Genomic DNA, 13,457 nt, shown 5'->3' on the forward strand with positions numbered 1-13,457 from the left:
CACGTTTAAGATGAAACAATCACAAGGATGTTAATAATAGTTGTGATCGAAGTAAGACACGATTGAAATAATAACTAAAACATTGGCAACGAAAATTCAACGAAACGTCGTCCATATGGAATCAAGTCGGCAAGAGGTGAAAACAGTAACGCAGATATATACGTAGCAACACGAGCAACACGGCAATCGCATTTCGGTTGATACAGCGAGGCGAAAAGTTAGGTCTAGCTCTATTCGTAGCAGCCGGGCGAGCACAAACAAACTGGTAGCTGGAGTCGTGGCTGGAGTCGGTGGCAACCAAAGGCATGAATAATTCAATTGATTGTCTAATGGAAAATGGCAATCGTAGCAATAGAGCCCAGGTATATCTGGGCAACGGTGTATACACAGCATCAGCTTGGAATAGCCAATCCCCGGTGAATGCAAAGCGCTTCAGGTGCATTGGCGTTGGAGAAAAAGAGGAAAGCGACGGGGACAATCCCGTTTGATGTGATATAATGTTCGGGCGCTCTCTTGCAGGCACATACAGCGCAGGTACGCGCGGCAGTCAAGCGAGCGCTGCGCTATAAAATCGCGGCCCGACGAACTATAGCCTCCATTCGGCGCTACACCGTTCTCCCGCGGAGACACTCGCTCGTTCTCGCTCGCGTGTGCGTGTGTGGGTGCGTGCGTGCGTGCGCGCGCGCGTTGCTTCACGTATCAGTGAGTATGGCCAACATATATACAATAGACCGCGTGCTCGGGGAAAAGTATTGAGTTACCCGCGCGAGCGCGCCAAATTGCAGAGAGCTCCGGTGCATTCGAGCTTATCCGTGCGCGCATCGGCCGGCCCGCGCGCGCGAGAGTACGTTGCTAAGACGCCCGGCGCGTGCCCGTTACAGCGAGCGCTACAGCGACCGAGCGCCGCCTCCAACCTCAAATACGTAACGCGCGCTCACAGCTGTATCGGTACTTTGCTCTTCTCTGCTCTTCTCGACTTTTCCCAAACAGCTCTCCCGGTCTATTCCAGGCTCACGTTCTGCAAAGCCACTGTTGCTAATCAATTTTAATGGCAATTGTCGTGCAATTCATTACAACTTATAGCAAATACCTTCATCGTCGACCATTGCGTTATTATTTTGGACAACGGCTCTATTGTCGGCGTTTCTTTGTTCACGCTTGCCAAAGCGCGCTTCAAAATTCCCGTGATTGTCGGTCAACCGTTCCTATCGGTCGTGCAAATCCAACGGTCCCTCGCGGAAACGATCGGTTCAAACGATAATTGTTGCGCGGATTAAAATCACGCGAAAGAGAATCGTTATATCCGAGGAAACTATTCGACGCGCAGTAATACCACGCGAACGTTAAATCGAAACCGGTTAACACGAACTGCGTGCGTGCTCGTGTAGCTTTTGTTGAAAGGCTTTCTCTCAAAAGTACAACGTTAGTCGCATTCAAACAGAGAGACGCGTAGCCGTGAATAGTTAATTTCATGCCTGCAGATGAGATTTCACTGGAAGAGCCTATAAATTCTCGAAGCTAAAATTATTACACCTCGGCGGGACTATCGATTAGATCCATTAAATCTCATTCTCAGGTGATTCTTGAGAGTCGATTATAACGACATTAAAGTAATCGTGGCGCGAGGATAATAAATCACGAGCGGGAGTGCATCGAGAGATAAGTTGATTATGCAATTGGGCATTGAAAAGATCGGCTCGTTAAAACGATGCTTCTACCGCGGATAAAAGTTGTTTCACCTAGGAGACGTCCGCGTCGCCTTGGAACAGCGACCTCGCATCTTTGTACATTTGCGACAGAGTTCGGAATGGCTTTCTTTCTTTCCAGCCTCCATAACGCAAGGTCATTTTAAATAAAGTCTGGTCCAATTGCAGATATGCGATGCGCATTAATGGCATTGGCGCTAGTGACAGGAGTGGCCTGTCACGCGCCCGAAACAGTGTACTCCTGGGACAAGCTCGACTATAACTTCCCGAACGAATCAATGAAACAGGCATACATCGCTTCCGGAGATTTCATCCAGTCGGACAACCTGCCCCTTGGCGTTGCAGTATGGAAGGACAAAATGTTCATTACCGTGCCACGATGGAAGAAAGGTGTGCCGGCCAACTTGAATTACATCCCCATGTCGAGCGCCAATGGTACGATATAAACTTTCTCGCTTATCTCGGGAACTCTGCTCTTATGCGCGGCGATTAATTCGAATTGCGCTCGCGCACTTTGCAGGCCCGTCGCCCAGTCTCAATCCCTACCCAAGCTGGGAAGCTAACGACGTGCACTCGGCAAGCAACGATGCCATTATCAGCATCTTTCGCGTTAGGGTCGATGCTTGCGATCGGCTTTGGGGCGTTGACACTGGCATCGATGATATATTGGGCGACACTAAACTCGTCAGACAGCCAAGGCTCATCGTTATCGATTTGAAGACCGATCAGGTATGATTTTGCATTTTGTTCGGCTACCTTCTTGCTGTCGCAAGTGCAAAGAGTGCTCGCAAGGTGATTTTCATAAATCAGCCGAAAGTTCATAGCTCGGAAAAATCTAATCTAGCAGAGTACGACGTAAATAAATCGAAAAGATACGAGGTTCCGTGCTAACTGTACTCGGCTTGAAAAATAGTAGTTGGTGCGGCGTTTTTATTGTACACATCCACTTCCCCCATTATCACGCTTTCTCACAGGAAATGAGTCGCATTAACAGATGTTACCACGGCAAATAAAGGAAATAAATGATTTGACTATCGCCCCATCGCGGGGCGTCATCATTTTTTATCCGTTCTTTCTTTTCGCGAAACTTTCAGTAAAATCGCACATGAATTACGGTGCGCGCGACATCGGGCAACTGCCGCGCGCTGCGGTGCGTCACTGTCATTTCTTTGAAATGAATGACCTCCGCGCAATACGAGCTAGCTACCCTACTTCTGGCAAGAGGAAAGATACAATTAACGAACGCACGCTCGAAGCGCGCGTACTTCTTTCGTTGGTGCGGCTAGGCAAACTCAAAGTTAGGAAATGCCATGGAAAGAGAAATACACGAGAACGCGTAGTCGTTTAAAAGCCCGTGAAATGAATAAGGCCCCTTCGGTAGGTGAAAGGATGGGAAAGCATCGCTGCGCGTTAACTTTGATCGATAAGACTGGAAAAAGGAAGAAGTCGAGACAGGGCCAGGCGCGCGCGCGTGCGTTGCTTAAAAATGATCAATGACTGCTTCTCAGCAAGGGGGATGAGCCGAAGGAAAAGGGAAGGCCGAGAGCAGGTGAGTATATAAGTATATTTCGGACGATTCCGACACTTTTTCAGATAATTCGCACGTACACGCTGAAAGACTCGGATCAGAAAGCCGACTCGTTCTTCGGCGACCTTGCCGTCGACTCGGACAAAGACGCCTGCGACGACGCCTACGCTTATTTATCTGATCTCGGCGGCTACGGCCTGGTCGTTTACAGCTTGGCGCAGAACAACTCTTGGCGATTCCACCACAACTACTTCCACTTTGATCCTTTGAATGGTAGAGCATTCACTTTTTTTCGTATACTCGATACTCGGACGCTGCGGCAAAAACGCAGTGACGCGATCTGGTGCCGATGGCTTTATGAATATTGCCGGCTCAATTCACAGATACACTCGAGGTTCTCATCCGGTCTTTATTTTCAATCGAAATGGCGTCACGCGAAGTGTCAAGTTTTTAGGCAATGTAAACATTTTGTTAACACGCTGCAAGAGCTACTCGTAGTTAATCGTTATCGAATCGTGGAGAACGTGTTCAGAAGCTTTCAAAATAAAAACAAACAAATGTGCCATTAGCACTGCCAACGACTTATTTTATTTTTAAATCTATTTGACTACATGCAAAACGCAACTTTACTAAAATCAGGGTAATACAAATGTCAGTAGCGAGAGAGAGAGAGAATGCGTGAACTCAATTCCGTAAAATTTACGGGGCGGATGAGAAAGGCTAGCACAAAAGCTCGCGCAAGCCGCACCCGCGGACTCTAAACAAAGTTGGCTACCGTGCTTGCGCTTAATCGACGGTGCAGCAGCGTCCCTCTCACTCTCTCTCTCGACGACGACGACGACCACATCGTTAATTTACGGGATTGGCCCTCAGGCGACTTCAACGTCACGGGAATAAACTTCCACTGGACAGATGGTATATTTGGACTGGCAATATCCCCGAGACGCCAAGATGGTTCCAAGACGTTGTACTTCCATGCGCTATCAGCGATCCGTGAGTTTTCGGTGCCAACCACGGTGTTGAAGAACGAGAGTTACGTGTCCTCCGATAATTACTATCAGTTCCAACTTGCCGGTGAGAAAGGCCCACTAAGTCAAGGAACTTCATCGGCTATTGACTTGCAAGAGGGCATCATTTATTTCTCGCAAATCAACAGGCATGGAATCGCTTGCTGGAACATCAATGCACCCCTCAAGCCTCAAACGTTCAGTAAGTCAAAAGTCTTTTGTCTTCTGCGTCCCTTTTGTTTTATGTACCTTCGAGCATACATATTCTGGCATTATTGTCGCTCCCTAGCGACTTTGATTATTACGATGCATATTTTTTATACGAACAATACATTTGCACGAGATTGCGTCTATTTATCTCGAAACTTGTATTGTTGCGAGAAAAGTAATTTGAACGCGCGTTGATGGAGTTGGTACGTTTGTTCGAATTGATCGAGAATACTTATATTGATTGTTGCAGATCTTATAGTATCAGATCCGGAAAAGCTCGCCTTTCCGAATGACTTGACAATCGATCCGCAGGCCAGAAAGATATATATTTTGATGAGCAACGTGCCGAAATTGATGTATGACCGACTAGATGCGAACAATAAGTACATTGTGTCCAGCCAATCTCTGGATGTATTGTCCCACCACTGCAAAGCTTAATTATGTGATTTGGCGAATTTCTATGCACTTCGTGTGATATTTATTAGAGAGTGAAGTTATATTAAGTCTCATTCTATTTGCGATTACATCCATTATCCATACGAACGCTTCAATTGTAATAAGAATGACATGGGAAGTCGCTGTCTTATAATATGTCATAAAATATTCGGCGTTCATCAAGTATATATAGAAATAAGATGATAAGATCGATCATTCGCAACACATTGATCGAACGCTATATTCTTGACAGTTCTTGTATGCTTAAGCGGGCCAATATTACCGTTGTACTTTTTTACATCTGTTTGATAAGCCAGAGCTGAATTGTCAATTACTCAGTTAAAATAAATACTCTGCTAAAGAAATAACAGAAAAGGTAAGCAGGATGTTTGAAATGCAAGCGAGTTATTGGTGCATATATAGCACACGCAGTCCTCTCAAAAGAATCCTTATCACTGAAGATTAATTATCCGGAGATTGCAGTCTAATGAAAGCGCGAAGCGACTAGAAACTCTTAAGGATTCAGCTCACGATAACGCCCAACAGGCCCCTCCTCTAATTTTGCAATCCCCAGGGGGTCTGAGCATTGCCGCGGGGGCTCCGCTCTACAATCGCGAAAAGCGCGACGCCAGCGCACTGGGCACGCGTGTGCAGCACGCGCGCGCGCGCGCACGGAGCTTTGGAAAAGAGGAAAAAAGCGGCGCCTAATGGCTCGGCGGCTAACGACGACAATCTCCTTTCCTGCCGAAAATTGACTCGATGCGAGGGCGGCTGCAGCCAGTGATCGAGTGACACGCGAAAAGCAAGCCAGGACAATTAGCCGAATGAAAATGTAACACGAGACTGCACGTGACTTTCGCCGAGCTTCCGTGCTCGCTCTCTTTATTTCGCAATCTCTTCTCGGCTCGTCCCGTCCCTCGGCCGCGCTCGCGTCTCTAGTGATTGTCACTTTGTCAACGCGTCGAGGGCTCTCCAGAGGCATCATAGAAAAGTTCCGCGCTCGCGCGCGCCGGCGGCTTTTAATTGCCTTTTCCGAGGCTTCGTCGTTTTGCGCTCTGACTCTCAAAACCCTCTCGTTCTCGCGTGCGCACATCGCCAAGTCGGAAAGCGATGGTCTTGGACGCCCCACCGACGACGCGTTATGCGCCAACAAAGCTACGCCAGCCCTCTGCGTATTTATAAAATTAAATTCAAATCCTATTCTAGTTCAGCTTCGCGCGCGCTAAGGCGTTGCGACCATGAAAAAGAACAGAAAAATTGCCCGTGAGTTTCGCATTCGTCATGGGTTATTCGTTCTGCTGTCACGGGTTTTTGGTCGCGAGGCGGCGTTGCGTAGGACGCTCGAGATTTAGGAGTTTCTCTCTCGCGCACGCCGCTTTTTCTTTCGAAGAAGGAATGTTGGCATTTTTTTTTCTCGCTTCATGATGATCAAATCGGAAGTGGTCTCTTTGAAGCACAGAAAAAACTTTTTAAAGAATTGAATACGAATATTGTTGACTTTAATGAAAAGAATATCTCGCAATTGTTTTTTTAATTTTCTCATCATTTTCTCCGAAAAGAGGGATTCGCCATTTTTATTTAAACGAGATGATTGAAATTAATGAAATCGATTTTTATGGAAACATTCGTTCACTTTGTTTTTAATAGTTTCTTTGAAAACATGTGACGTGGTGATTTGACAATGTAACTTGGATTTAAAAACTTTTGTCTACATTATATTCAATAAAATATTATCATTTTGGAAAATCTAATTATCTGAAGCAAGTGACAAGAAACGAAAATTTAATGTGAAAATATAGCCTTATCGTATTAAAGAAAGGTTCAATTATCAATGAATATAAATTGAAAATGAATTAGACACGGCGGATGAAAAAACTTCATTTTCTCCCCTGCCAGTAATTGAAAAAGTACGGACAACTATAGAAACACTTGAGGTCTTATTAAGCGAAACCATCGTGAATTTCGTCATGGCCCGTAGTATACCGTGTGTAAGCGGCCTGTCAAGATGTACAGATGGTCAAAATTGGATGTAGCTCCGGTTCATTTCGTTCCCAATTGATGTCATTTCCAGGCGTGTGTGGGAATTTCTTTTTAATTGCTGACTGTGTCTAGGAGGAGGGAGGAGCACTATGAAAGCTGTTTCCGACTTCAAATAAAGTTGTCAATTATTTTTCACGGAACGAATTGCTCTCGTTTTTTTTGCCCTCGTCGTCACTGCGAGCGTAAGTGCGCATTAAAGTTACTGGCATCGTAAAATGAAAAACTAATGAGCCATTGCTCTCGATGGGCATCAATTAAGAAGCGATCGATATTGAAAGGGCCGACATGTGAAGTCGAGAAAAAATGTATAATCGCACATGGCAAGTGCGCAGCCCGAAGGGGAAAGAAGGGGAAAGAAGGGGAATGCAAACAATAAAAAAAAAAAAGAGAAGCCGCAAATCGGCTCATCCCATAGCAGAAAAAGAAGCCTTGTCGCAATATAATTTACTTTGCTTTCTCTCCGGGCCGATCTTCTTTTTATCGTCGGCCGGCGGCAGGGTGGTCCTCTTATCCGCTTCGCGGGGAGCAGCATCCCTTTTGCATTTTGCATGCGTGTCGCGCGCCGCTCGCCCTCGCACACGGACAAGAGCAAGCGAGAGCGGATTAACGACCGATGGACTAATTACTCGCCAGAGATATTCTCCAGTAGCGCACGCTAAAGCGCACTCCTTGCCTGGTTGCCTCTTTTTATTTCGCGTAGACTGCAGCTGAGCCCCCTGACTCATCGAGCTACTCCGAGAGAGCGCGTCGAGTCCATTTAACGGAACATCTGTTGTTTTCTGCCGCGCTCGCCTCGAAGTGCAGCACGCGCGGGAGAAAATGAGGCGCAGCAGAGCAGCGCAGTTTGGTGCGTCGCGGGGAGCGGCCAGAGGAAAAGGAGAGGCGGCGGCTTTCTCTGCCTCCCTGTGTATAGCTTGCTCCTCCACGTGAATGGCGTCATTTGTGCGCGCCGAGAGATTTTTCAAGAGGCGCGACCTGAGGATTTTTCGATTATTGGCCGCCGCGGCTGCGGCTTTTCACACAGAGAAAGGGCGCGCGCGCCAGCAGCAGCCTTCAAAAGGCCTTTCTTTCTCACACGAGCGTGCGCGCGCGTTTCCTTTAAAACAGCCCTCTCGGTCGAGCAGCAGCGCCAGCAGCAGCAGCCTATTTCGTTACGGTTTTATTTGTCGGAGAAAAAGTCGAGGAGGGAGAACGATCGTGAGAAGATTTGCGCTACATGAGGCGGCCAGTCAGAAAAGTGATTTCCGCCGTCGGCGCGTCCGGTCTTTGGGTGTGTGTGTGTGTGTGTGTGTGTGCGACTGACGTTCAATATCGACGGACCTTGATCTATATTAAGAGACGTTATATTGACCGAGGCAGGCGCGCGCGGCCTGCCACGGGAAAGAGATTTGAACGATCAGCGCGAAAACTTTGCGCGACGACGGCGCCGACATCGTAACGAGCGCGCACCGCACTGTACTGATAGCTGCAAAATCTATTGTTTTTCTCTCGCCAGAGAAAAGACCAAGTGTGCTTTCTTTCCTCCCTTCTTTCTTTCTTTTTCCGCCAGCTGTACGTACCTGCCTCTTCCCGGTCTCTTCGCGAAAAATAACGAGCGTTCGGATGCGACGTGGCGCTCGGCTCCGACACAGAAATACGTGGCTAAAATTCAATTGCTCCTTTTGGATGTAGCTATTGCTGTGAACTGTGGAAAATGACATTGATTACAGTGCTCATCCACTGCATTTTCGATAAAATCAATCCGATATGGTTTCTAGCAGCTCTCGCATGGGGGTTGACAAACCAACAATTATTAATGCAATCGGAAAATAATAGCCTACAACTATTTCTAAAGAAATTCCGGTATTGAATATTTGATTAATTTAACGAGCTAAGCTGTATTGAAAACGTATGACCGATATTTTGTGTAGCCTGTTAATAGATCTATCGATCATTGCCGTAGCATTTTCTTCTAATTCGCTTAGAATTAGAGAACTATCCAAAAATCCAATTTGCGTTCTCTGTATAAGACGCAACCTTTTGAACAGTCGATTACGTAGTCACTTGGCAAAGCAGCAGAAAATAAAAGAACAATGACGGGCACAGGTTGCAACGTACAACTCTATCAGCATACTCCATCACGTTTCCCGTGAAATCGCTCCAAAGGATCATGTCGACCAAACAACAATGTCTAGTACAAAAGAAAAAAAGGAAAGAAGAAAAAGTAGACGGCCGTAAGAGGTGTATATATATAGGTCGTCGGGTCCATCGTCTGCGCGATCTTCTTGGTGCTCTGGCAAACAAACGATCGGCTCGATATAAATCTGATCGGCTGTGTGTGTGTGTGTGTGTGTGTGTGTGTGTGTGTGTGTGTGCCGGGGAGGTCTGTTACAAAGCGATAATTGACAATAGCCGCGTGTAATCTTCGCAATTACAAGATCTCTCTCCGTCCGTACGTGTGTGCTTCGGCTTTTTGTCGCTGGCTCGGGATGACCATTAGGTCCATTACAGGTTTGCGTCGTTCGCGCGACTGCAGCTATACTGTGTACATACGCCCATTGCGCAGTAAAAGAGAGCGATGCACTGGTGCTGGCACTGCTGCAGTGGCGCATACGTATATATACTATATAGCGCAGCTTATCAGAGCGTCCATCTCGCTGACAGCCACCAATTAAAACATGCTAACGAGCTGCTGATCTGGCCGATACCTCTCTCCCTCTTCATGCACACACGTACACATTGAAGCCATCGAGCCTAATTAAATTCGCGACTGAGCGAGCCCAGCCAGCGCAGAATTGAACATTATCATGGAGACGACGACGACGACGACGACGACGACGGCGACGCTGTCCCTTGGCCGTATGCTGGATACCCGCTCACGGCAACAAAGAGAGGGACAGACACGACTCTGCGGCTTGTGACTATATGGACCTGCAGCTCACCGCCGCCGCAGGCATCGTTACACCAGGAAGCTTCGGGAATATGTTGAGGTCGGACCGAGAGGCTACACTGGCTAATTGCAGCTGCTTATCCCTCCTCAGATTTAATTCAATAATTCTTTTGCCATGCCTTGGTTCGAGCGCAAAATTCAAATGTTTTCGTTGTTGCATTTTTCTATGGTGACCATTTTATTTCATCAAAATTGTCAATAACAAACCCATGCATTGGTGCTGTAATAACGTGAAATGCGAAGGAATCGCTCAGTCCGTTACGAATGAAGATATTTAATCAAATGAAACGTTTTCAAGTTTTCAAGTTTTCAAGTAACGTATATTCAATGTGCGTTGCGGACAAATGGAATGATAATAGCGGCATCCGACGCATAACACCATTGAGTTGGTTGAAAAGCCGGAAAGCTCGCTCGTTATCATCGCTCTTAGGTAGTTTTCCAGCGAGTCCTTTATCAGCATGAAAAAACATTCAAACGATTCACCGGCGGCTAATTTTAAGCGAGCGCGTTTATGAGTCTTTATTTACTGCTTTATGAGCTGTCTAAAAGTGTACTAAATCCGTCCGAGCGAAACTCTGTGAAATTCATGCGACGTCGCGAAAAGAAAGCGAGAGTAAAAGCGTGGCAGGAGAGAGAAAAAGAAGACGAGTGCACGCGAGCGCGAAAAGAGTTGGCGAATATCGAAGGGAGACGAAACTACAAAAGCAGAAGCAGCAGCAGAAGCAGCGGCAACACAGGGGGACGTGCATTTTTAATTATCATTAAGGCAAGAGATATATATGGCTGTTAATTCTGCGAGCTTGCGACTGTATACGAGCCTCGCTGCGCCGAGTTAAAGCTGAGCATTTTGCCCGAAACTTTAATATTGCTTAATTAAAGACTCCCGTCGACGGCAGCTCCTCCTCTTCTGCGTTTTTTCTCTTTCTCTCTCACTCTCTCTCTCTCTCTCTCTCTCCCCTTCAACGAGCTCTTTCTCTGCATCTATATGCGCGACTTATGCAAAGTACAAAGTGAATCGCTTAAACAGCGCACGACCTTGCCCGGAATCACGCTAGCCGGACCGTTAATGTCCACAAAAGAGTATGACTTTTTCCAGCCTTTTCTCTCTCTCTCTCTCGCTCTCTTGTTTGTTTTCGAGCGCGTGGGAAATGCCGCAGCCACCCTCCTTCTGAATATACATATATTTGTAGCCCGCTTGGCTACGTAGCCGCCGCAAATGTATGTCCCGCGTAATTACTCCCGGGCTCGGAAATTAATGTCTTTGCCACGGCGACGGCGTTTGTTTTCTCTGCCAAAAAAATATTTTTCACCGATTTGTTCGTCGACGTGGGTTGCGCGGGCTTTTTTTCATATGCGCGCTGATTGCCCTGCGCGGATTTTGTTTACGCTGTTTCCGGGCAAAACCGGACTCGCGTATATTTGCGTATCTAGGCGATGAGCACGCGTCGAAGGTGAAAAACTACTGCCGCCGCAGCTCGTCGACGAGACAACTAGGCAATGACAAAATATTTGGAAGGCGCGCGCATGCGTTGCTGTGTTTCGACGTTCTTTTTTCTCCCTGTCGCCGAAAATAAATTAGCTACGGACTTGCCACTCCCATAACTCTTCCCGTGAAAACTAATATTGCGGTCATAACTCTGAAATGAAAAACCAACAAATTCCAGTTTCTCCTATTCTAATATCGAGCCAACGGTACGAAAGTGTTTCGATCATTTTACTGTTATCAGAGGCAATTTTCATGAATATGTCATATTTCGGAGATGAATTTGCGCGAAAATCGTTCTATTTTTATTGTCAAACAAAGACAACATCCCGCGTGCAGTACGAGTAGGAGGAAGGTAAAATTGAATAAGAATTTTCCTGGGAGGCGAGCAGAAGGGAAAAAAACGTATTTTCACAGTTACGTATAAAAGTTCTTTTTAAAGTACTCGAGGGCAGCAGCGGTAGCAGCAGCCTCGTGCTCTCTATATGATTATATGCAAAGGCCAAAGACACTTACCAGACTCTGATGAATAAAAAGTGCCCGAGAGTGAGTTCAAGTGCTTAAGCGCTGCACTCGTAGAGCGCTCGGGCAATGCATACGAAAATATTTATATTTTTACAAACTCAATTAAGATTCACACCTTTTTTCCCCTTCTCGTTAAGGAGATTCGGCTGGAAAAAAATTGTTCGTTAGAACCGCGCGCTCAACCTAAATGTCTACTTTTATTGGCTCGGTGAAAGCATATTATACCGATATGCCGTTACGCACCGCAAGTAAAACCGAAGTATATTTTACGACTGGTTTATACGGCAATTCCAAATAAGCTCATTAAAACTTCAAGTTGCGATCCAAGATAAACGCTGAAAATGTTTGAGCAGCGCGAAAAGATTATTTCGCCGCTTTAATTGCGCACTGGCCATTAGCGTACGCGCTTCACGCGGGAAAACGAAATCCCACCGAAACGCAAAAATCAATTGACATCGACGAAAAGCGGAAGTCTCGCGGCGGCGGCGGCGGCGCTGTACCTAGAAAGGAGTTTACGACTTGATGCGTAAAAGCCTCTCTCTTGGATTCGTAGCAACGAGATGCGTGCGCCTCCAACCGAAACTCGACTCAAATTAGGCAATTAAGCATAAAGCCACGCTCGTTCCCACGCTCATGCTCTCTCCCCGAAAATGTCGAGTGAGAGATGCCAACTGATTGATGCAAGCGCGGAAAAATGACGCGCCACGCGCTCGCTCCGAAAAAGAGAGGAAGAGGAATAGGAAAAGGCGCGAGAGACGAAGGAGTGAAGGGACGCGCGATGGGCAAGAAGGGGGAGAGATGAGTTGACGGGCAACAGCAATTTTTACGGCGCTGTATACTCTCGGGCGCACAATGCGCCAGCTGATTAAGCCGCCGCAGGGCTGAGCGTCGATGATGAAGCCCTTCTGCGCGTGTGTCGCGGGGCTTTGCATTTACGCGGCTGAATTTAGGACTTGGCTACACACAATGTAGCCGTAACGAGATAATTGCAGGCGGCGGCTACGAGCGAGAGAGACGACGCTGCTGCGTAGGTGTTGTATAGTATAGACGTCGACATAGGTAGAGCAGACACACACGTGCGCGCGGAGAAGGCTTCGGGAGGATTGGATCGCATTAGATCGGATTGGAATGGAATGAATTGCTCGGCGATTGCTTGACAGATACACCCACGTTTGCGCGCCTATATACAGGCTCGCCTGCAGCCTGCACGCGCACATATCTCCCCATCTCTCTATCTCACTTGCAAGCCCACTAATTCTCCCCGAACGGCTGTTTCCATTTGTCCGAAGCGCGCCTCCGATTGCTCTCGCTCGCTTGACGCGCGTTATCAATTATCCATCTCCCGCGGCCTCTCGATATTTGCTCGCAATTAGACGAAGCTACGACGCCGACTTACTGCCGGCGACGCTGGCTTATACTTCCGCTCGACTGAAACAGCTACCGGTGACAATATCTTGTTAGGTGGCAAGCTCGCGGCTGCTCTCTCGTTTTGTTGCCCCGGTCTCTGCGGACACGGGGCCAATTGCACCAGGGAATCTCGGTTCCTCTCTTTCTTTTTACTACGGCGGCTCCGCCGACGGCCAAACTCGCACTC

General features: G+C 47.2%; 1 protein-coding gene across 1 annotated transcript; it reads left to right on the forward strand.

The window, feature by feature from the left end:
* Positions 1-548: 548 nt before the first annotated feature.
* LOC131670359 (protein yellow-like) lies at positions 549-6,564 on the forward strand. Its single transcript, XM_058945890.1, has 6 exons — positions 549-702; positions 1,875-2,141; positions 2,227-2,435; positions 3,300-3,507; positions 4,108-4,443; positions 4,702-6,564. The coding sequence occupies exons 2-6, from the start codon at positions 1,877-1,879 to the stop codon at positions 4,887-4,889; spliced, it is 1,206 nt and encodes a 401-aa protein (XP_058801873.1). The 5' UTR covers positions 549-702; positions 1,875-1,876; the 3' UTR covers positions 4,890-6,564.
* Positions 6,565-13,457: the final 6,893 nt, after the last annotated feature.

This window comes from Phymastichus coffea, unplaced genomic scaffold (assembly GCF_024137745.1).
Source record: "Phymastichus coffea isolate CEN01 unplaced genomic scaffold, Cenicafe_Pcof_1.1 PCOF00109, whole genome shotgun sequence".
Classification (NCBI taxonomy): Eukaryota; Metazoa; Arthropoda; class Insecta; order Hymenoptera; family Eulophidae; genus Phymastichus; species Phymastichus coffea.